The sequence below is a fragment of the Centroberyx gerrardi genome, chromosome 18 (assembly GCF_048128805.1).
Source record: "Centroberyx gerrardi isolate f3 chromosome 18, fCenGer3.hap1.cur.20231027, whole genome shotgun sequence".
Lineage (NCBI taxonomy): Eukaryota > Metazoa > Chordata > Actinopteri > Beryciformes > Berycidae > Centroberyx > Centroberyx gerrardi.
In genome coordinates, this window is record NC_136014.1 from 25834402 (window position 1) to 25855676 (window position 21275).

A 21275-nucleotide genomic window follows, 5' to 3' on the forward strand; every position below is an offset into this window, starting at 1 on the left:
ATTCAGCACTTTTCCAGCCAAGTCGTGTTTTAGAAAAGGATAATGCCTCCAAACAGCGGCTGGTTTCCTGCCAAAGTGGCTGGCCGAGGTAGCAGACGGAGAAAATCTACCTGCTTATGGCCTGGTGCTCATTTCCCACCCAGCTGCTAAAAATGTATGCTTCTTTTTTGTACGGTACTGGAGTCATCGCTGTTAAATTTCCCAGGACCAGAGTGTGACTTGAATTTTTAAACTTGGCTTTTGAATGCGCAAGGAAGGAACATTTTTACATTTTTACAAAATCCTCACAGTCAAGAAAGCAGTGTGAGGTGGCGGTGCGTTCCCAACAGGAAGCAGCAGCACAAAACACTCAGTCTGAGGAAGATTCTGGAAACTGTCGGCTGTGTTTGGGCTCTAAATACACTTTAAATCAACTGGAGCCCTTTTTTTTTTTCGCTCTCCCTGCATGTGCTTCCCCAATTTGAACGTCTTGCACTTGGTCACATTTGAAATTACCAAAGTTAAAAATCGTCTGCAGATGGAAGTAACAAAAAAAAACCCAGGAGTGAACAAACAGCACAAATGTAAAGCTATGAGGCCAGATGGTTGATGGGTAATGTGTTTTCTCCGCAGCAGGGACCGAAGGAGCCGTGAACCCAGTGAACCAGAGGATGTACACTATATACCAGCTGTCTCATATCCCGGCTTATGGAAGTGCAATACTTAACAAATTCCACTGTCTCTGGGACTCTCTCAGCATTCCCGATGTATATTACCGACTAATAAAGATATATATTTATTGAGTTTACTGCAGTTGTCTGGTGTCTGTTGTGCTTTCTTTCAAAATTAATGATTTAAAGTTGAAGAGTTCAATTCTAAAACACAATACATCTGCTTTGGGAAAACCCCAAATCCTGAAGTTCATCATTGAATATTGCTAAAATATAGAGGTAAAAGTAAAAGTTTGATGATTCTGTCAGCCATGGATTTAACTTGCTTACTATCCTTTTCATGTACCATAATTTGTTTTAATTTTGTGCTATCAGTCATTTCTGATCAAACCAAACTCTTCAGTTGTTCCTTGATGACATACTCTTAACATTTTAACATGTTGGGGTCAAAACAGTTCAACTTAGTTACAGAGTTACATGGCACTCGGTATTCAAAATTATCTCTGTCTCTGTCTAGTCTGTGTAATCTGTTTCAGGTTGAGGAACAATTTTGAGATCACACCTTGCCAAAAAAAAGTGCCACCTGAAATTCATCAGTCAATATTACAAAAACACAGATGATCGCATCCTCGGAAACAACTACTTTGTCAGCCAAGGACTTCAATTGTCTCATAACTTTAATGCCGACTCATAATGAGCTTTATTTTCCCACGTCTGTTAACGCGAAACGGTGGATCTCTCACTTTGAAACGAAACTCTTTGATCACTTCCATTTCTTTCTGGGTTTGTCTGGTGGGAAGCAGATGTGGTTAGGACAGCGTCACACACTTCCTCCTCTCCCACATCCAGAAACCCGTTCATATCGGTACTTTACATGCTGCATTCAGGCTGTGACAGATTTACCGAAAATACGAGCTACAGAGTACGAAAAACTTTGGAATTGTTGAAAGCGTGAATCCTGATACTGCTATTTTCATTGGCTAGCAAGCTATAAGAGAATGGCAGTAAGGAGTTTAAGGAGCGCTTGTCAAGATCTATGTTTCCGTTTGCAGATTATCCACCCGCCTTTTTTCAAAAACGTTTTGCATTCTAATCGCACAAAGAATGGCGGATCCATATTCAAATTTCATCCGTTTCCATCTGGCCGCTGCCTTGAGGTGGAAAAAAAAAAAGTTTAAATTTAAAAATCGACCGGCGTCCTGCGTATGACCCGCACTGATTTCCATGTATCATATAGCTGCCAAGTCGGTGCTGTGCTAATCTCTTCGCAGCGCTCCAAATAAAGCAGAGGGGAGGGGGAATACTTTCCATTAAGTGTGGGTGTTTGGGGGCATTTGGCAACGCTTCTCTGTGCTGCCGATGCCAGCTGTGTCGGAGCCCAATGGAGCGACTAATCAGCCGTTCATTAGAAAAAAAGGTAGTGTTGTTTGGGAGATCCATGACACAGAGAAGGCCTTGTTCCCTGGGCTCAGAGAGGCTTTACCCAGCGGCTCTATTAACCCTGCTGAGGATGGAAAACTCTACTACTGCCACTCAGATGGATGCTAAGGCGAAATTCTGCTCTTTAAGTGTTAACTAAACACTGTTGATATCAGTTTCTATTCCTGAAGTGAAGTATATGGGGATTACTTAATGCTACAACTAATAATGTGATGCTTAATTGATCCCTGCTGGGAAACTCTCTTTTCTCTTGTCCCTCTCCACAGGGAGGTCAGAGGTCAGGCTCAGCTACAGAACAGGAAGCCCTGCAACTGGTAGGGATTCAATGTTTTGCTCGAGGGCACTTCAGCAGGGCAGATAATTGCCAACATGGGGATTTGAACTCAGGCTCTCTGGTTGAAGGCCGCCCTGCTGTCTAATAATAATAACTACTGCATTTGTATAGCAATTTTCTTAATGGAATAAATGGACTTCAGCATACACTATGTTGAGTGATAGTCTACCAGCATTAACTCCAGAGTGAGCAAATGAGAACCTGTAGCAGCTTTAAAGCTAAATGGTAAATAATCTCAAACGATATCGGTCCAAGTCGGGCAGTTCTGAGCAGCAGATTTGCAGAATTTACACAAAATATTCAAAAATTAGTACTAGTTTGAAAAAGAGTCCCTGTTTCCCTGTAGGAAGTGAATGTGGTGGGCGATGGGAGACTGTACAGATAAAAATCATTGCACAGTGGATGAGTAAATGAGCTATATTGAGTTAATGATATTTCATTTTTAAAACTGAGGAATCTACAGGCCATATAATACCATATAAATACCAAAAAAAAAAAAAAAAAAAACATAAAAACCATATACCATATAAAACCACTAACAACTTTTTATTACTAAAAGGTAAGTCTAATTAGTTTGGATAATCCTAGTTGCCTACTATCACTCAACATAGTGTATGCTAAAGTGTTAGCATGGAGCACCAAAGTGAATTAACTACCATAGAAAGACATGGATCATTTTGGCATCTTTGTTCTCATCACTTAACAGGCGAGTTGACCAATCTCCCAAAAACTTGTATATTGAATGTATTCAGAGTAAAGTTCTGCAAAATTAAAGGAACAACGGGAAGACTGAAGACCACATTAGAGTCTTCCTGTCAGTGTGGTGTAAAAGGAGCCAGACATAGTGTAGTTAATTCATCAGTTTATCATTAAAAAAAGTGACAATAATGTTCAGTTTTTTCATAAACGGCATTATAATGAATGATGCTTTATGTTATCCACAGCATAGGCTACATGAACACTTTTTGAAAAATTCTCTTCTTACCAAATAATATTTGTATTTGACCTTTTAGCAAAACTTTTGGTGTCCATCTCTCCATGTAGCAAAAGCATATCTGGAGACAATTCATTAGCAAAACATTTTGCATAATTTGTATTTTTCAGTGTGGAATAAATTCCAAAAATATGATGTCCACCATTTGAAAATAATGACACCGGCTCCTACAAAATGATTGCTGGCATGAAGGTAAAGCACATTATGGATCACTAGTATATGTTAAGATATTGAAGAGCTTGTTACGTTTTTACAGATAGATAAAGATCAACATTTGTTTTGTTGTTTTTAAATATTTACAAATGAATTTAAGAAATTTTTTCATCGTCCCAGAAAGCACCTATAACATTATGGAGAGAAACCCTTCATCTGCTCTCTGAGCTGCAGCGCTGGACCCGCTCAGCATCGTGAGGAATCCCAGTGTTTAAAGCAAGATGAGAGTATTTACACTGAAATTCAGATAGCAGACCCCCATTACCACTTGGCTTGATTTACAGTTGGTCAGAACGACCTGGATAAATATTTATTATTAAGGATTTTGTGTATCATAAAGATACTCAAACCTGGGTTAAATAGTTAAAAAAAAATAGCAAAACAAAATCTATATCTATTTTGGAAGAAAAAAAAATCATTACCTGAAGTTTATAATTCAATATCTTTAAAATAAAGTTTGTAATTTTGTCAGTCAACGACATAGGCTACCTGCTATCCTTTAAAAAAGTAGCATTATTTGTGTTCATTTTGGAGGAATTGGTCATTTTGTAGGTGTCACACTTTTCAAATGGTGGAGCAGAACTCTTCAAAGACTTCATGGTTTGTTTTTGTCTCTTCAGGTGCCAGATGGGTGGGGTTTGCCACATACAACTGTGCCAAGTTTAGACAATGTCAGGGAAGTATTTGAAAAGATAATTCGGTATACTTTTCTGTGATTGACAACTTACCTGACACCATCTGAACTGTCCCGATGTGGTAAACCCCACCCATCTGATACTACAGGTAAATTAAACAAACATTAAGAATTCTTCACAACTACTGTGTGGGTCAGGTCTGTTAAACCTGTTCTGAGTAAGCTTCAGCAGCAGTGCGTGTGTCATATCAGTCAACTGCAATTCACTCCCAATTATTTCTTAATATGTTGATGATGAAATCCTTTGCACACCAAAAGTCTTTTGATACACTCTGAGTTTGGAAGTAAGGCTCCATCTGTGTTCACAGCAGTTTGAAGATACTGAGTTTTTTTCTTCATATCCCATACAGCAAAACTAATATGAACTTTTTTACCCATGTAAACATTTCAAAAATGGAACTACAGCCATATTTAAAGATGCGTTTGCAGAGCACAATATATGAAGAACCCATTTTTGACCTAAACATCAGAACTTAACAGGGGAAGATGGCCTAACAGTAAATTTGACCAATGACTCAACAATTCCTTCATCAGCTGCTGAGATTAGTGGCTTTCAAAACTCACTTTCCACCCTGGATTCTGTTGTGGAAAGAAAACTCCCCACCCAGTGTTTCGAGACACTCCCAATCGGATTTATATGAGAACAAAAACAATCTGCTGCCTTATTTATATAAGGTTTATACGCACGTTTTGTACTTGCAACACCATCCAAGCCGAGCTTTAGCGTCTGTAGATATCATTTCCCTTTACTGTCTACTTTATGCTTTGAAACGATGGTAGAATAGAATCTAAAGTAAAGTCAAAGCACATTTTCATAAAGGAGGATGTTTTAGCTCTGTATATCCGCCGGAGCTGTTTGTTTTTCAAGTTTACCGGCAACGAAAACATCAAATCTGGTTAAAAAACAAAACTCCTTTCTGTCGTCTTGTGTTCCTGAGTGAATTTGGCCTTAAACGCTCCCACACAGAGTCCAGAGCAGCCCCAGTAAAACCAGCAGGACCGGTGGAGCAGAGCGTCCCTGCAGTCCACAGGCTGAGTTGAAGATCTTGATGCGTCCTTCAACAGATGGATAGACCTTCTTCCTCTCCGTGATGTAGTTACCCACAACAGAAATGTCCAAATCCCCTAGAGAGAGAGGGGAAAAAAAAGCAAAAGAACTGAAGTGTTTGGTTCCAAAATCAAATCTTTACCATTTGAAAAAAGTGACACATACTCTTACAAAACAGATAGCAAAAATGTAAGTCACTAAGTTTTTGGTTGACCAAATGCTGGTTCCTCCAGATTTTTAAAACATTTAATGATAAAATTCAGATAATGATATTTTGTGTCCAAAATGTTCCATACAAGTAAAACTACTACAACCTTTATAATTTGTACGTTTTATCAAACAAAACATTTCTAAAAATGGAAATGTAGTCACATTTAAAAAAACTCTTTGCAGAGCTGCAAAATGGAAACTGAATTTTGACCAAAGTATTAGATGGAACCTTAAAATGACAAGATCACAATTTGAATTTTAAAGAAAGTTCACTTCCTGAACTGAAGGTAAACTGAACCCAACCTGCTAGACAGATCTCAGGTTTCTCTGCTGAATCCATGCCTGATATACGAAGCATTTCTTAAACTTCCCATAGAGCAAAACGAACAAAACCAGCAGTCTTAAGACTCACCGCTGTCGTGTTTGAGCTTCTCCTCTTTGATCATGGAGAAACCGTCTCCTCCGTCCGCCAGGTAGGAAGGCAGCACCACCTTGTAAACCTTCTCGTCCTCGACGGGTTCGTACTGAGGAACCCGGCAGTTCGTACAGAGGGCGCTGAGGCTCTTCAGCCGCCGCCACGGCTCCTTGGACATGTCAAACTCCACATGAAATCCTGTTGGAGGACATGGAAACATGGCAGCTTCAGCCCTGGTGAGCAGTGTTTTATTAATGTCAAAGTAATGTCATTAGTTTGCTTAGTATCTCGTAGTAGTGACTTTCAAATAGTCTAAACTCTTGGAGTCACTGCATCGTATCACTTCCCACTCGTCTGGCATTCCCAAGCAGGTTTGGCATTATTTGGAGCCTGGTATCCTGAAATTTCGTGAAATGAGCAAGATGTCTTCAATTTCAAATACCTGCTCTGTGCATGAAGAGTCAAGAAAATGTGTTTTCCCACTGCGAGAAGATTATGTGAGGGAGACACGACTAGAAACCTTCAACTCCATGACCCAGGTTCAATTCCCAACTCATGGCAAGAGTGAAGTGTATGTGACTGAAGCTTAAGTTTTTAGCAAAGGTTTTTCTTATTTAACCATGACCTAAACCTGACCTTAACCTTAACCAAAGTTGTTTTATTTGCCTAAACGTAACTGTTAGCCAATGTTTGAACATGATGAAAAGGAGAAAATGTGTCCAGTTCATGTTATTGTCACATAATCCTTTCATGGTGAAGGAATGTAATCATCACAAATTGTGTGTCCAAAATTGCTGTTTCAGTTTTGTGCTCATGTCCAGACATTTTGAGACTGTGTTTATTTTCCCGACATTCTTTCACCCACGTCTGCTCCCTATAAATGCGAGATGTTATATCCTAATGACAATATACAGATGGAAATGGGTGTAAAATCCTGATACCGGACACTTGTAGGAATTCTCCGGTGTTCTGGCCGTATCTCTTCACCGAGTGTTCAAAAGCCTTCCTGAGCGTGGAGCCCTTCAGCTGCAGCAGGTCGAAGGTTCCTCCGAAGGGCAAGACGGCGATCAGGTCCTCCATGGTGATCGTACCTGAACGACAAGTCAACCACAAGGTCTGCCACAAAGTGCTTTACAGAAAACCAAAGGACATATATTTGTGCTGGTTGGAGTTTTAGTCAGATAAACATTGCAGAGCTGCTCTGGAGGCAGAAATAATGTCATTGGTTGAGTTAAACCTCAGTGGGCGGAGCCAAAGTTAGCTAATTCCTAAGGCAATTGCTGCCATCAACCATCAATTATAGTCCACCTTTTATTGTTGCACTTTGCATATTCTAGTACTTGCACTTTTTTATACTCATTGCACTTTGCTAACTTGATGTTTGTTATTACTTGCTGTTTATAGTGTTTTTGTTGTTGTCGTATGTACAGTATGTTTCTCCCATGTTTTTTATGCTGCACCAGAATTGCCCTCCGGGGACAATAAAGATTTATTGAATTGAATTAAGTTAGCTAATTGGCAAACCTGAATGGCAAAGCAGGAAGTCTGGTCAAAATGTTAGTTAAAAAAAAATAAAATAAATGGCAATGACTTTTTTTCATCCACTTATGTGGCATCATGATGTTGAAGGTCAGCAGCTAGCTAACTAGCTTACCTAGATAGCTATAGGCTAGTATGTCTAGTTTGAACTTGGAAGGTCAGCTAGCTAACTAGCTAACCTAGATAACTCTTCACAGGGCTTCAGTCTAATTTGGATACATCTGCCTCCAGAGCAGCTGTCTCTGAGAAATGTTTGTATAACTAAAACTACAACCTGCTAAACATGTATGTGTGCCTTTGACTGTGGTGTGAATGTGTATCTAACTGGGTGTAGCTGTGTGCGTGTGTGTGTGTGTGTGTGTGTGTGTGTGTGTGTGGGGGGGGGGGGGGGGGGGGTAGGGACTGTCCAACTCGACAGCTATGATAACCAACACGTCAAGTCAAATTGTATTCATAAAATGCTTTAAACAAACAGACTCATCATGAAGTGCTTTAGAGAAAACAAAGACACAGCTCTGTGTGTTGAGCAAGGCACCAACACTGTCGAAGTCAGGGGATTGATTCCCGAAACTGTCATGGCACTCATGGTGCTCATGGTTTGAATGAAAGTGTCCAACAAATGGCAGATGTAAATACAGATAAATAATAAGAGATGATAAAACAAGGGATACTAAGAACAAAAGAGGACATGATAAACTGAAAAAAAAATGTGTGTGTGTACTTATCTTACTCTGTCTGTCTTCACCATAATCTAAAATTGGCCTGTTGTGGTTTGAAGTGTCAAACGGCTGTAATTGCTGCACAGCAGCAGCTCATCTCACTATCTATAGATGCACACAGACCATCAGTGTACTTGCAGAGTCGAGCTAACACACTGGTGAATCTACTATTCTCAGAAAGCCAAATTTAAGACTTTTTAAGACCTTTTCAGTGATTACTGGAATTAAATTTAAGTCCAATTAAACAACCATTGAAATGAAGAAATGAGAAGCTGGCAGACAATTGAACAGCCAGTTGAACATCACTAATCAAAGCTCTAAAACTATTAAATGGGCAGAATGAGAAAAAGGAAATTAATTGTTTCGGAGCCTAATGACCATCTGGGTTCATTAAAGCAGATGTGAAAACAAAACAGCGAACTGGAAGTGATAGTAATTGAATAAAACATGAGAAAATACAACCGACACTACCGCTGATCCCATTCACATCTTTTGGTGAAACTACATAATTCATGACATTTGCCTTATTTTGTCTGCCAAAATTAAACTTATGCCTATCATACACTAGAAGACTTTGAAAAGACTAAAGTCTGACACCACTATTTGCATGAGCCAAGACTAAAGACTTCCGATAATATTAAACATGTTCGATTTTATCGGAACGTCAAGACGAGAAAAAGACGGACTTAAGACGACTTGGACTGAGTTTTCTGACCTTACACCGAACGATCGAGATGACGGGAGCGCGCCACAACTCTAGCAAAACTCTCTTGATTTTATTCCGACATTGGAAATTTGGATGCGGCAGTGAAATCGCTTGAAAAGTCGTTTGGTGTAAGGTCGCCATTAATTAAAAGCTAAAACCAGTTATAACATAGCGAAATAATAAGACCTATAAAAGCTATATTCAAACATTTAGATAATTTAAGACTTTTTCAGACTCCATGGCACATGATTGGACAGGACATGGTTTGGATGGGAATCAAGCAATGGGGTCAAAGTGTACAACACTAAAACACTATGGGCGTTGGTGCCTTGCTCAAGGGAACTTCGTCAGTAGTTGTTGAGAAAGAATACTTAATCATTCACTTTCTCAGCCTAGATTTTTACTCTTTTTGTTCTGACTAGTCCTGCCTTTCTCTGTGTACCTACTGCTGTGTTGTACCTTTACTTCCATAGAAGTAAAATCGCCAACGTACCGTTCCTGCTGCGCTCGTCGATAGATGCGCGGACGCCGCCTCCATTTAAGAGGCAGGAGCTGACGTGGTTCCACTGCAGCTCATCAGCAAATTTGATGGTGTTCTGAACCTGAATGGTAGAGAGAGACAACAGATCTGGTCAGTTACACACAGTTTCTAATCTTCTACACACCGAATGTGACATTAACTCACTCTCTGACCCTTTAAAAAATACTTTATCATAGGGCACTGCAATGCTAATGATCCATGAGAAGCCTTCAGAGTAAAATACGCACCATGGCATCACAGATCAGATTCCCCAGGTTGCATTCACGGAATCGGCACTCTTCGAACGTCCCGTTGAGGTAGACCAGAGTCGTCCCGACATACTGAGAGGAGTAGTTGGCCAGGCGCTTCTTCCATTCCTCCACTTCGGCAAGAATAGCTGGATCTAGAGAGAATCAGTCAATTTTAGAAGACTTCAAGTAATAATCCACAACATTTTCATGTAAATAAATGTCCGTTTTGACGCTCTCGCCAATTGATATCACACAACAGTTTCAAGTAGATTCAACCTATATCCATTCCATGAAAGCTTTTACATTTGCTGTTCTAAACACCAGGTGTCTGGTAGCTGTTTCCCAGGAGAGTTTTAGTGTCCTTTTGTCTAAATGCAGTTTCAGATGTTTTTCTACCCCGACAAGAATCAAATTCGGGAAACAGTGAGTACAGGTGCTTCTTTGGAACTGGATTGAAGCTTTCTACCGGCTTCAATCCAGAAATATCGGTTCAAACCCCACAACGGCCAACATGTGTCCATCATCAGCCATGTGTCCTGGCGAAATGTCCATTAGCAAGACACTGAATCCCAACCTGCTGCCTTCAGTGCAACTCACTCTGAAAAAGTCTCAGCTAAATGCCTAAATGTGCCTAAATGGGGATAGAGGTCGTCTAGAAGTTAGAGAAGGCAGGCTTGTGACCAGAAGGTTGGCGGTTTAAAGCTCTGCACCGTCTCAGAAAATCTGGGTGGGGAGAGCAAATTAGAAATGCTCTTCCGTCCATACACAGCTGCCATTGTAGTGACTTATAAAAACATTTCAGCCCATAAGAGAACAGAAAGGCAAAAAAATCAAGACAAAGAACAAGGAGGTAAATCAGGCGACAGAAATCAAATCACATCAAAAACAACAAAAATAAACAAAACGCACAATATGCGATGGAAATGACGTATTAAAACTAAAACAGCACTGATGCCAATGAAGCTAAAAGATGAAGTGTTATTGCCCTTTCCGCTCCTCACCCTGTGGGACGGAGCTGTCCAGCAGGATGGGATTGCCTGTTGACTTTAGCACGTTGCCAGCTTCGTCAAAGGTCATCTTGAGATAACCCAGATATTTTCCAAAGGCATAGGCCTGCACGACGGGAACGTCCCGCCCGTCTGCTGACTTCACCATGAAGGGATAAGGTCCTGCAGGGACTTCAGAGGAGGGAGGCGAACCTGGCCGGAGAGATGATTCAGTCATTACTCAATTCCTTCCTTTATTTAAGCAGGAAGTCTCATTTAGATCAATATCTCCTTTTCAAGAGAGGCCTGCTGACAACAATACAGTTATAAAAAAGACGTACAAGTGCAGTACAGTTCATTCACACATTGCCACACAGTAGACAAGCAGGTCGACCGCCTCCACGCTTCACCACAACATGCTTTAGATGAAACTTATGTCCTATTTGTGCAAGTATTATGTAGGGACCTCCTGTAATCAATGAATGACCCCCGAGCTCTGGAATAATGAAATAAGCCAAAATCACTGGTGTCCCAGATGCATCCGTATGGAGTCGAGATTTTACTATTTGTCACTTTTTGATTTAGCAAAAAGGTGACAGCAGAGTTTGCGCCAAAAATGTATTCAAAACCTTCCTCTATAGATTCCTCTACTGCCTCCATTTTTCATCATAGTGCGTCTAGAAGAGAAAGAAACTGCGTCATAAATATACTGTACATAATGGCTGTAATTACTGAGAGTTCGATTTGCACAGGTTTAGCATTATCAGGGGATCAGTAATTTGCATCAAAATTTTTACTTATATATGGAAGATTTGCACAGTATTAAAATCACAAACGATCTCCACAATTAGTACAAATCACTGGACGTCCCAGGCGATATTATACCCTAGCGAATATGGTTATTTTAGCAATTTTTCTTCTCAAATTGGATGGATGCAACCGTTCTCCAAGCATTGTTTTTGAGACGTTTACTCCTGTAGTCTTTCAAATGGAAGTTCTAGAAAGATGGGAACCTTTGAATGGCCGTTATCAACTCCTCCATTTTGTGCTTGCCGGGCAGAATTAAATCACATCAGTAGGGAAACGAGTAAGCACAAAAGTCTGATCGGCTGTTGACGGACGATGACCGCGAAAAGTTCATCGCTTATTGAGCGTCCACACGTCACCCGAGTTCCCCCGGGCGCTCGGCTCTACAGGACACGAATGGACTTCCAGTGACTTGTTGATCGTGTTGCTCTCAGTGTGAACGCACGGTTCGTTCTTGCACATATGGATTTCATCCAAGAACATTGTTTCAGAGAATGTTGTGTTCTTTGCTCTCTGACACACTTGGTTGCAGTATGCACAGCACAAGGTCAAGGCGTCACTTTTTTCTTTTTTTACTTTATTTAGCACAAAAGAGTAATTCAAACAAAATATGCATAATGTATACCAACGAGAGCAAAAACACAAGTCATAAAAAAAAAAAAAAACATGTGCAAGGAAGACCAAAGTGTCTTCCTTAATAAAACAAACGTTAAATGTTAAATAAATGGGGGGGAAAGTAGAAGATAAGTAAAAGAATATGAAAAGAAAAGGAAAACAAAAGCTAAGGAATAAAGTTGATTGCAAACTTTGTCTCCTCTGAAGTGAAGACTAAACTGAGTCGCTTGAAGGGAGATCTTGAACACATCATTTAGTCTCAGCTTCAAGACAACAACTCGCTTCCTCGCCAAAGAATGACTTGGCTCAGCCAGAGCCCACAGCGAGACTCACAACTGTACGGCTGTCAACATTACCATCCATTCTGCTGATGACCAACACCGTGCCAAGTCCTCTGGATCTGGTGAGTCATCGGTGAGGTTTTGGGGGGAAATAAACGACATAGCTGCCAGTTTTGCAGCGTCTGTGCACTTCTCACAGACTGCCACACTGCATGTGCTTTGTTTCGAAAAAAAAACGTCTTTATTTTCCCTGAGTTTCTATGGTGCTGAGGTCCAGACCGACAGCACGTTTCTTCGGCTCGGCCAGTGACTACTCCTTGCTGTTTATATATAACACTGCAGCATTATTTATGCGGTCCAACAGCGTGTTTACTCTGGGGCAAACGGCTGGTGAAACATGCGGTTCAAAGACTCAGTTTCCTCCCTTCCGAAAGCAAGGACACAGCTGAGCAGACTCAGTGTTGGAGGAGGTTAGAGGAACAAGAACAAAACGCACTGACAAGATCCAGCAGCTTCTGACATTTTAAAACTTGACACCTACTCTGATGAAAATTAACTCATGGATTAGATGATATAATCAAGTTCTACTAAATAAAAATACTGAGCAATGAACATCAGATGACAATATTGTTCCCAAAGTGGACATATATTGTATATTTAGCAGAAACCCTTCAGTTCATTATTATTATTATTATTATTAGTAGTAGTAGTAGTAGTAGTAGTAGTAGTAGTAGTAGTAGTAGTAGTAGTAGTAGTAGTAGTAAGAGAGAGATAAACGGAGATAAAAGACTGACAAAGGATCAATAAAACAGAAATACAGATGAGGTAAAACAATAAATTAGAAGTAAAATAAAATAAGATAAAATGAATATATCCAGCCATAGGGATAGAACAAATGGAATAAATAAACAGACAAACAATGCAACAGGGATGAAAATGAATGAAAGATTACAAAAGGTTTAACAATAAAATTTGAGTTTTTCAGGCAAGTCGTTCCAAAGCCTGTGAGAGCCCAGACGGTAAAATCCTGGTCACCTTTAGTCTTCAGCCTGGACTCAGGAACAGTCAGAGGTTTTCCTGCCTGAGGATCTCAGGCTGCATGCAGGCTCATAAAACCGGAATAATAACTAGGGACCAGGCCATGCAAAGCCTTAAAAAGGAAATGAAATAAAAGCATCTATAATCCTCTCTGTATCACTGAAATTTAGGACGGATCTGCAGTAAACATGCAGACTTGAATGAGTTCTCTGCGTATATGAAGTGAAGGTAAAACAGCTTTGTTTACCTATTGTCCTACTGTCAAGAACCAAATCCACCCCTTTTTTTTTTTTGGGTTGGAGCGTGTTTTGGACATATATTTGGGAATCTGATTTTTGCAATGTTCTTGAGATGAAAAAGCAGTGACTGGACAAGCTTTTTGGTATGTTGGTCGGAATTAGAATTATTCACCTCCATACTTGTATAGAGCAGTGTAGTAGTAGTACCAGTAGTATTATTCACCTCAATACCTAAAGAAACGTAGTAGCCTCCATACATGTATAGCAGGGATGAGACGATATATATCGAAATTCAATATATTACAATACAAAAATGCGCCAATACGTGTGGTGGGTCAGAAAAATGAATGGTGATATCAGCTCCATGTTATTCTGCTGTAGTAATCACTAATGAGACGCTTGACCATCACAGTTTCACAAGCTCTCCATCCAAATTCTATTATTGTCACTTTGTAATGACATTTTTAAATTGTTGTTTACATTCTAGCAGCCAATGGCATCGCTAGAAAGATTTGAGTCTCAGAATTCTGCACAGTCAGACTTTGTTGTCACTGAACTTTTATTTATTACATCGTATCGTGGTTGTATTGAATCCTGAGCCTCATATCGTGTATCAAATTGTATCGTGAGATAAGCGGATCGTCCCGTCCCGAGGAATCTAGTAGTAGTACCGGTAGTGTTATTCCCCTCCGTACCTGTGTAGAGGAACGTGTTGGTGTGTCCTCCGATCACGACGTCGACCCCCCGGACCCTCCTGGCGATCTCCTGGTCCATGGTGAAGCCGGAGTGACCGAGGGCGACGATCTTGTTGACGCCCAGCGTGAGCAGCTTGTCCACCTGCAGCTGCACGGCCCCCACCTCGTCCTCGAACCGCAGGTTTGGTCCTGCAACACACCAAACAGGTTAGAGGGATTCTTTTCAATACTGTCTGAACTTTGAATTAACAGCTGGGTTTCCATCCAAGTATTTTTATGCAAATTATGATGCATGCTCAATAAAGAAATGTAATAACAATAATAATAATTTGTAATGCACTTTTTATTACAAGTAAATATCAGAAGGTAAAACAAACCAACAACAAAGATCCATTAAAAGCAACACAAAGGAAAGGCCTTGATAAAATGGAAAGTTTATAAACGCATGAAAACAAAGAAACAGAAACTTCACGGAGTTATGAAATTATGCAATAAATAGAGACGGAAACACGTTTGCTGAATAAACTCTGATGTAGGCTTGGCATAACCATCCCAACACATTGTTCAGTCTCATTGCACAACAGTCGAAAAGTGGCTTTGGACTTCCTGGAATGTTGTCGGTGATGTTTCTGTATCTTAGGTGAAAGTTCAAACTGACGACTGAAGACTGACCTCTTGCCACACCCTCTTCACACCTGTTCACCTGTTCCTATTAAAGCTCCCATATTCTCCACTCTCCAGAGTTTTATTTTGTGTCTTGAGGTCCATTCAAAGCTGTGTGTGTGGTGTCATGAACCAAAAACACTCTCAATCCATTTCTCCACGTTCATTTTCCAGCATCTCTCTGAGCCTTACCAAGAACAGGCCGTTTCTGTCGCCGTGTCTTTAAGGCTCATTAATATTAACGATCCCTCTGTTCCGATTGGCTAACCATTTCGAGAGTGAAACGTGAGACGCCGCGGCCCGGCGGCTACAGGTAGGGAAAACTCTCCGGTAATAAACGATGACGACCGCTCGACCGCTTTGAAAAAAACACTTTGTTAGTCTATTATTTCTTACAGAAATGATAATGAGCGAACCTTTGTGACGCCACAAAGTTACGGAAGTCCAAACGGCTCGTTTAGAGGCTCGCTTTTCTAATATGGATTGTGTGGATTTAGTTGGCGACCGTGCGTTTTGATACTTTCACTGGTAACACTTTAGATTAGGGAACACATATTAACTATTAATAAATTGCTTATTAACATGCATATTAGTAGTGTTTTGGTTCATTATTAGTCATTACAAACCACTTATTAGCACCTTATTCTGCATCGTATGCAGAATCGTATTCTACAAGTATAGCCCATTAACTATAGCTTTTCCCTCAAGTATTTAGTATGTATAATTAGTGCTTACAGCAGTCAGTAAAGAAGTTTTTGCATATGAATTGGGCTTTTAGTCTGCTTTGCTCAGTATGGGGCTTATAAGGTGCTAGTATCACATTATTGAGAGAAATTATTAAACTATTGAGGGAAAACCCATAGTTAATAGTTAATATGTGTTCCCTCATCTAAAGTGTTACCCTTTCACCATGTTTAGATAGCACATCCAACTCCTTTATAATCAATAACTTCCCTTAACCAATGGGAAGCCTCTCATGTTTTTTGTACGGATGCTTAGCCAAACCATTAGCTCCTGCAGATCCCTAGGATTTCTGGGTATTAATTTGGACGATATTAAAATGCGAGCCTCTCTCCCTGGAGGGAGCAAGGACAAGCTTGCTCACATCCAAGATATTGCAAAATCCTCCTATGGTTATTCCTACTGTATGCACCTTTATTATATTTTGCATGGATTATCTTAAATTCAAACCGCACTATATTCCCAGCATGGTGGAGGGCGTTAAGTTTCTTGCTGGATGTTTTGATTCTGCATTCCCTTGTTATTCTCTAATCCAGCCAGGCAAAAGTGTGTTTCTCTGACTCCTGATAATAGGCTGCCAATATCTCTCTGTTATGCTCTGCAAGCTGACGACTTTAAGAAAAGGCTGTTTTTCTCCTCTCTCTCCTTTTTTCTCCTTGCACTTTTGCACTTTGGTGAGTTCACAACAAATTTCTCTCATTTTAACCCCTCCTTTGATCTCGGTTTTTCCGATTTGAGATTGCCTGCATCAGTTTTCCTTTTTGCTCCAATGCTTCTCTGTTAAAATATCTCTGTCTTAGATCAGCTAATCACCATAATTCTCCTCTCTTCCTCTCTTAACTGATTGTGGGTAAATTCCTTCTTTCCCTTTGAAGATGTCTTTGCTTGACGGGGTCGATGCCAAAAATGTTTCTAATTTTGTGTGACCAAGTCAACTTTGTTTGACTTCCAAGTCTTGAGGCACAAGTCTCAAGTCTAAATGTAGATTACCAAGTCAAGTCCATGTCATTAAAGTCAAGTCTCAAGTCTAAATGTAGAACAGCAAGTCAAGTCAGAACAAATCAAGAGTCCAGTATCAATTTAATATCTTAAAGAAAACTAAATATCTAGGACTTTTCTATGCAGTATGGTTTTAATAGGATAAAAACTTGGTAAGAGCATCATGAGTTTGATTTCTATAATCAGTTTCAACTTCAATAAATTCAATCATTCCATACAAATTCAGAAAACAGAATTTAAATTCAGTCGTCTGCTGGAACAAATCTCATCACTTTCAATCTAAGTCATTTACACAAACACAAGATCTCAAGTCAAGACTTTAGAAACCTTTTCAAGTCATCAAAGTACAAGTCAGAGTCAAGTCCCAAGTCACCAGAACCCAAGTCAAGTCAAGTCTCAAGTCTTCTCTTCATGCATCAAGTCAAGTCTCAAGCTATTAAAACTGTGACTTGAGTCTGACTTGAATTCATTTATTCAAATGATTTAAGTCTCCTGGTTGAACTACTTTCAGGAAGCCAATTTATTCACTTCAACCTAATTTGCATTTCAAAGGTTTGCTTAAAATTAGCTTGACAGTTTGGTGGAAAAACAGCTTATTCTATAAATCTGTAAGCCATGAAAGAGAGAAAGAGTAAATCAGATCATATGTTGTAATATTCATAATCTGGAGGCCTTTAGATTAGACAAGCATGACAAGACATGACAAAGACAGAGAGAAAGAGAGAGAGAGAGAGAGAGAGAGAGAGAGAGAGAGACAACACAGGCAGACAGAAAGAAAGCCCATTCAGTTTCATTTACCAGGTTGCGACAGCGCAGGAGTCTCCTGTGACGTGTATCCCACCACTCCCACTTTCTCACTGCCCACATTAAGTATCTTATAAGGTAAATAATATTTTCCAAACGTCGGGGCCAGAGTGCCGTCCGGCTTGATGTTGGCGCTGAGCACGGCGCACCTGACTTCCTGCAGGAACGGCTTGATGAGGCCGTCCACGCCGTTGTCAAACTCGTGATTTCCCAACGCCTGAAACACACACACAGAGACGAAAAACTGACTGAGACATCCACCATCTGATGAAAGGGGCGGACACACGCTTTAAATTCAAAAATATCAAGTACCATTCAAAGGATCGGAGGTAGCTCAAGTCCTTGGTTAACAAAATAACACATTTATGTACAGACTGGATCCTCCAGATTTTGAAGATACTGCATGATAAAACTTCAGCTAATGATTTACTTTCCAAAACGGGTTTCTATCTTTTTTGCAAAAACAGCTCTTTAAATTTTCCCTGCAGCCTTTGATTACTCGTCTTTGTTGGATGGAAAGATACAAACACACTGACATTTTGACAACTGATCTATCATTTATGAGACAATAAAACAAAGTTTTAGTCAGTAGACCTTCCTTCCTCTTTTTGGGGTTGGATTCAATTTCCATCATCTGATAGAAATCTGCTTACTTTTTCCCAGTATGAGGCACCAAAGAAAACCACTGAACTCACACAGTTCCTTTTTCTAAGACTTCTGCTATCAGATTATACTTATACACACACACACACACACACTGTCTGTGTGTGTGTGTGTGTTTGTCTCACACCACTATAAATGATTTCCCACATAACTGAGTGACTAACCTTAACTGAGTGACTTTTCCCCACATTCCTTTCTTGTCTCGTTAGATAATGTTCAATATGATGTATACTGATAGTTGCTGGGTAATCATATTATTCTTATTTTTATAATCATTTTTTAAACTTCTAGATAAGGACATTTTCCAATTCTTTTTTCAGACTTGCATGGGAACACTGTCAAAACTTGCCAAGCTTATCATCCTGATTTGAATTAAACAACAAAAAACTTGTTCTGATCGTTTTATCTGAACTCTGCAGTGTTTCCTCCTGCAGGTCAGTCGGTTTGTCCAGGTGAGAACGATGACCTTTGAACTCTGGTGGCACCGAGAGTCTCAGTCCTCTAACAAGAGAACTGCGGTGCGGTTCAGGAAACCACCCCGTACCACAAGGGATTATGGGTAGAAGGAGACGATGCAGGTTCCTCATGCTTGGAAAGCCTAGCAGAACAAAATGAAGTCTGGACTGATGCTCATATTCAGATATTTCTTCATGTGTTCTTACCTGGTATGAACACCACAGAAGAAGAGACAGACAAGTCCGTCATGCAGAGATAAAGTTACAGCTCAGGTTTGTTAGACACAGCGGCTGAGAGTGAATTGTGTGTCAAAGTCACATTTTTCACATGGTGATAAATCATTTTGTGGTAAAACTCTTCAACAGATAACAACACAGCATTCAGTCTCAATTATCCCATTCAAGATTGGAAATCCAAAACCATTTCCCTATAATTCTGTTGCAAACAGGAAAAAAAATGTCCCAGAGGGCAAATCAATGTCTCCCATGAGAGCTGATCCATTATCCATTTCCCTCTGACTCACTCCTATTAGACTAATTAAAACCAACTGAGGCCTTGAGACCCAAGACTATAAATTACTTGTCATTGGCTACTGGACTGATTCATCCACGTTTAACACTAAAACTTCTTTTTTTTTCTTCAACAGGTTTGGTAATGTTTGATTTCTCTAAGACAAAAGTATGAACCCAAAGCCCCTCATATAGCTTTCTTAATATAATTTTCCTATAATATTACTATAGAGACATACAGTGTGTCTGCAGTAGTCAAAAGTGAGTTTATAGTTATCTTATTGTACCTTACTGTATGTTCTAATCTCCTATGGTATCACTATAATATTTCTATAAAGCTCCTAAAAAGACTTATGGATCCGCTGTAATATTTGTACAGTATCCTCCTAAGATTTATTACAGGGTTACTTTAGTTCTTTTTCGTGTTAGACCAAAAGGTTCGACAACAAACTTATATCCAAAGATATAAAGAACATTATATTTCCCTCTTACCATCTTAATCCTTTGTGTACCTTCATGACAAAGAACTATAGCACTCTTATAATCATTTTAGAGAGATATTATACAAATATCACAGCAAAACTTTTGAGTATCATAGGAATGTGATAGTGATATCATAGGAGATTAAAAAAACTATAACTATAAACTAAACCACTATAAATTGACAACATTATAGGCTCCTATAGAAATATTATAGTGATACTATAGGAATTAAAAATACCATAAAGTAGCCTATAAACTCATTATTGAGTATCAGCAACACACTATAAGTCATTATAGGAATATTATAGTGATACTATAGGAAATAAAATACCATAAAGTACAATAATGTCACACTATAAACTCACTACTGAGTATCAGAGACACACTATAGGGAACACTATAGTGATTTTCCATTAGGGTAAGTTGCAATAAGCAGAAATGACTATTTCTACCATTCTCTGCTGTTTTAAATAGGAATAAACTAACAGCTGATCCATAAAGCATGGGGACTGCGCTGCTGGTAAACAAACGCTACTTACCACCAATTAAAGAGCAATTTAACTTCAACTTTAAACTTTACTGTCCTGAGGGAAGTCTGGTTTGCAGCCCGGGTTTAAAATCCTCATGAGAACATAAAACAACATGCAGGCTAGTAAAGACATCACAGACACTGAAACCAACAAATAACTCAAAACCACAAATCGTCACTCCTGCCATCCTGAAGCGTTAGAAGCATATGAGTAAATCCCAATCCAATTACAGTTGATTTCGGCCTCTTACCATGGCATCATAATCCAGTTTATTCATAAAGTGCGCGGCCTCGGCGCCCTTGTACAGATTAAACCACACGGTTCCCTGGAACTGGTCTCCGGCGTCCAGCAGCAGCACGTTCCGCTCCGCGCTCCGGATCTGCTTGATCTTCGCGGCCCGCCTCGCCACGCCGGCGAAGCAGTCGCCCTTGGTGCATTTCCCGGAGCGCTTGTCGGTCTCCTCCACCCGGGCGTGCACGTCGTTGGTGTGCAGCAGGACCAGGTCCCAGGCCGCCGAGCGGAGGATGGAGAAGTCCAGCAGGACGCAGAGGCAGAGGAGGCAGAGCCGCGGCAGGACGCTCCGGCCCGGGCGCAGCGCTCCCATCTCCCCACGGTGCGCAAAACACTGGAGCTGGAAACCTCAGAGACGGAGGCTGCTGGAGGAGGTGAGGAGCTGCTTCTCCTTACATGACCCGCCGGGATCCGTTCCTTTTCCTTCTCTCTTCCCTTTTTTAATCCGTTTTATGTCTCCTTTAGGATTCAGAATGGCACTATTTTACTAAAACTACATGCTGGAAGCAGTGCGTATGAAGGATTTTGACGCACACTCTCATCGCCACTGTAGAAAAGAAGGAGAGTGTGAGAGAGAGAGAGAGAGAGAGAGAGAGAGAGAGAGAGAGAGAGAGAGAGAGAGAGGCGCCTCTCTAAAAGTGTGGAGGAGTAAACCAGAGATGGCTGGCTGGTTGAGGTATTTTTCCTTACATGCCCTTTTCTTGTGTTTGCTCCCCTTTATTTATGTCTTTTTCCACATTTA

At 40.2% G+C, this 21275-nt stretch overlaps 2 protein-coding genes across 4 annotated transcripts in view; one reads left to right on the forward strand and one right to left on the reverse strand.

The window, feature by feature from the left end:
- Window positions 1-787, forward strand: part of snx14 (sorting nexin 14) — a 33375-nt gene extending 32588 nt beyond the window's left edge. For 2 of the 3 annotated variants that reach the window (XM_071910312.2, XM_071910314.2), the window contains one exon: window positions 613-787. In XM_071910312.2, the coding sequence (XP_071766413.2) occupies window positions 613-633 (21 nt within the window). In that variant the 3' untranslated portion in view covers window positions 634-787. The remainder of the gene's footprint in view (window positions 1-612) is intronic. The other variant, XM_078289815.1, reaches the window with a different exon arrangement.
- A 1983-nt stretch (window positions 788-2770) lies between these two features.
- Window positions 2771-21070, reverse strand: LOC139920323 (snake venom 5'-nucleotidase). Its single transcript, XM_071910320.2, has 9 exons — window positions 20493-21070; window positions 17596-17818; window positions 14395-14583; window positions 10735-10932; window positions 9731-9885; window positions 9456-9564; window positions 6940-7089; window positions 5996-6196; window positions 2771-5450 (listed from the first exon to the last, which is right to left on the reverse strand). The coding sequence occupies exons 1-9, from the start codon at window positions 20844-20846 to the stop codon at window positions 5275-5277; spliced, it is 1755 nt and encodes a 584-aa protein (XP_071766421.1). The 5' UTR covers window positions 20847-21070; the 3' UTR covers window positions 2771-5274.
- Between the last annotated feature and the right edge of the window lie 205 nt (window positions 21071-21275).

Excerpts from the sequence above, each read along its gene's own strand:
- LOC139920323 (XM_071910320.2), bottom strand. The coding sequence starts at position 20,846 with ATGGGAGCGCTGCGCCCGGGCCGGAGCGTCCTGCCGCGGCTCTGCCTC. Across the intron at positions 14,584-17,595 it reads TCCTGCGCTGTCGCAACCTG|GACCAAACCTGCGGTTCGAG; the intron begins GTAAATGAAACT and ends GGTGTGTTGCAG. Across the intron at positions 9,565-9,730 it reads ATCTGATCTGTGATGCCATG|GTTCAGAACACCATCAAATT; the intron begins GTGCGTATTTTA and ends TCTACCATTCAG.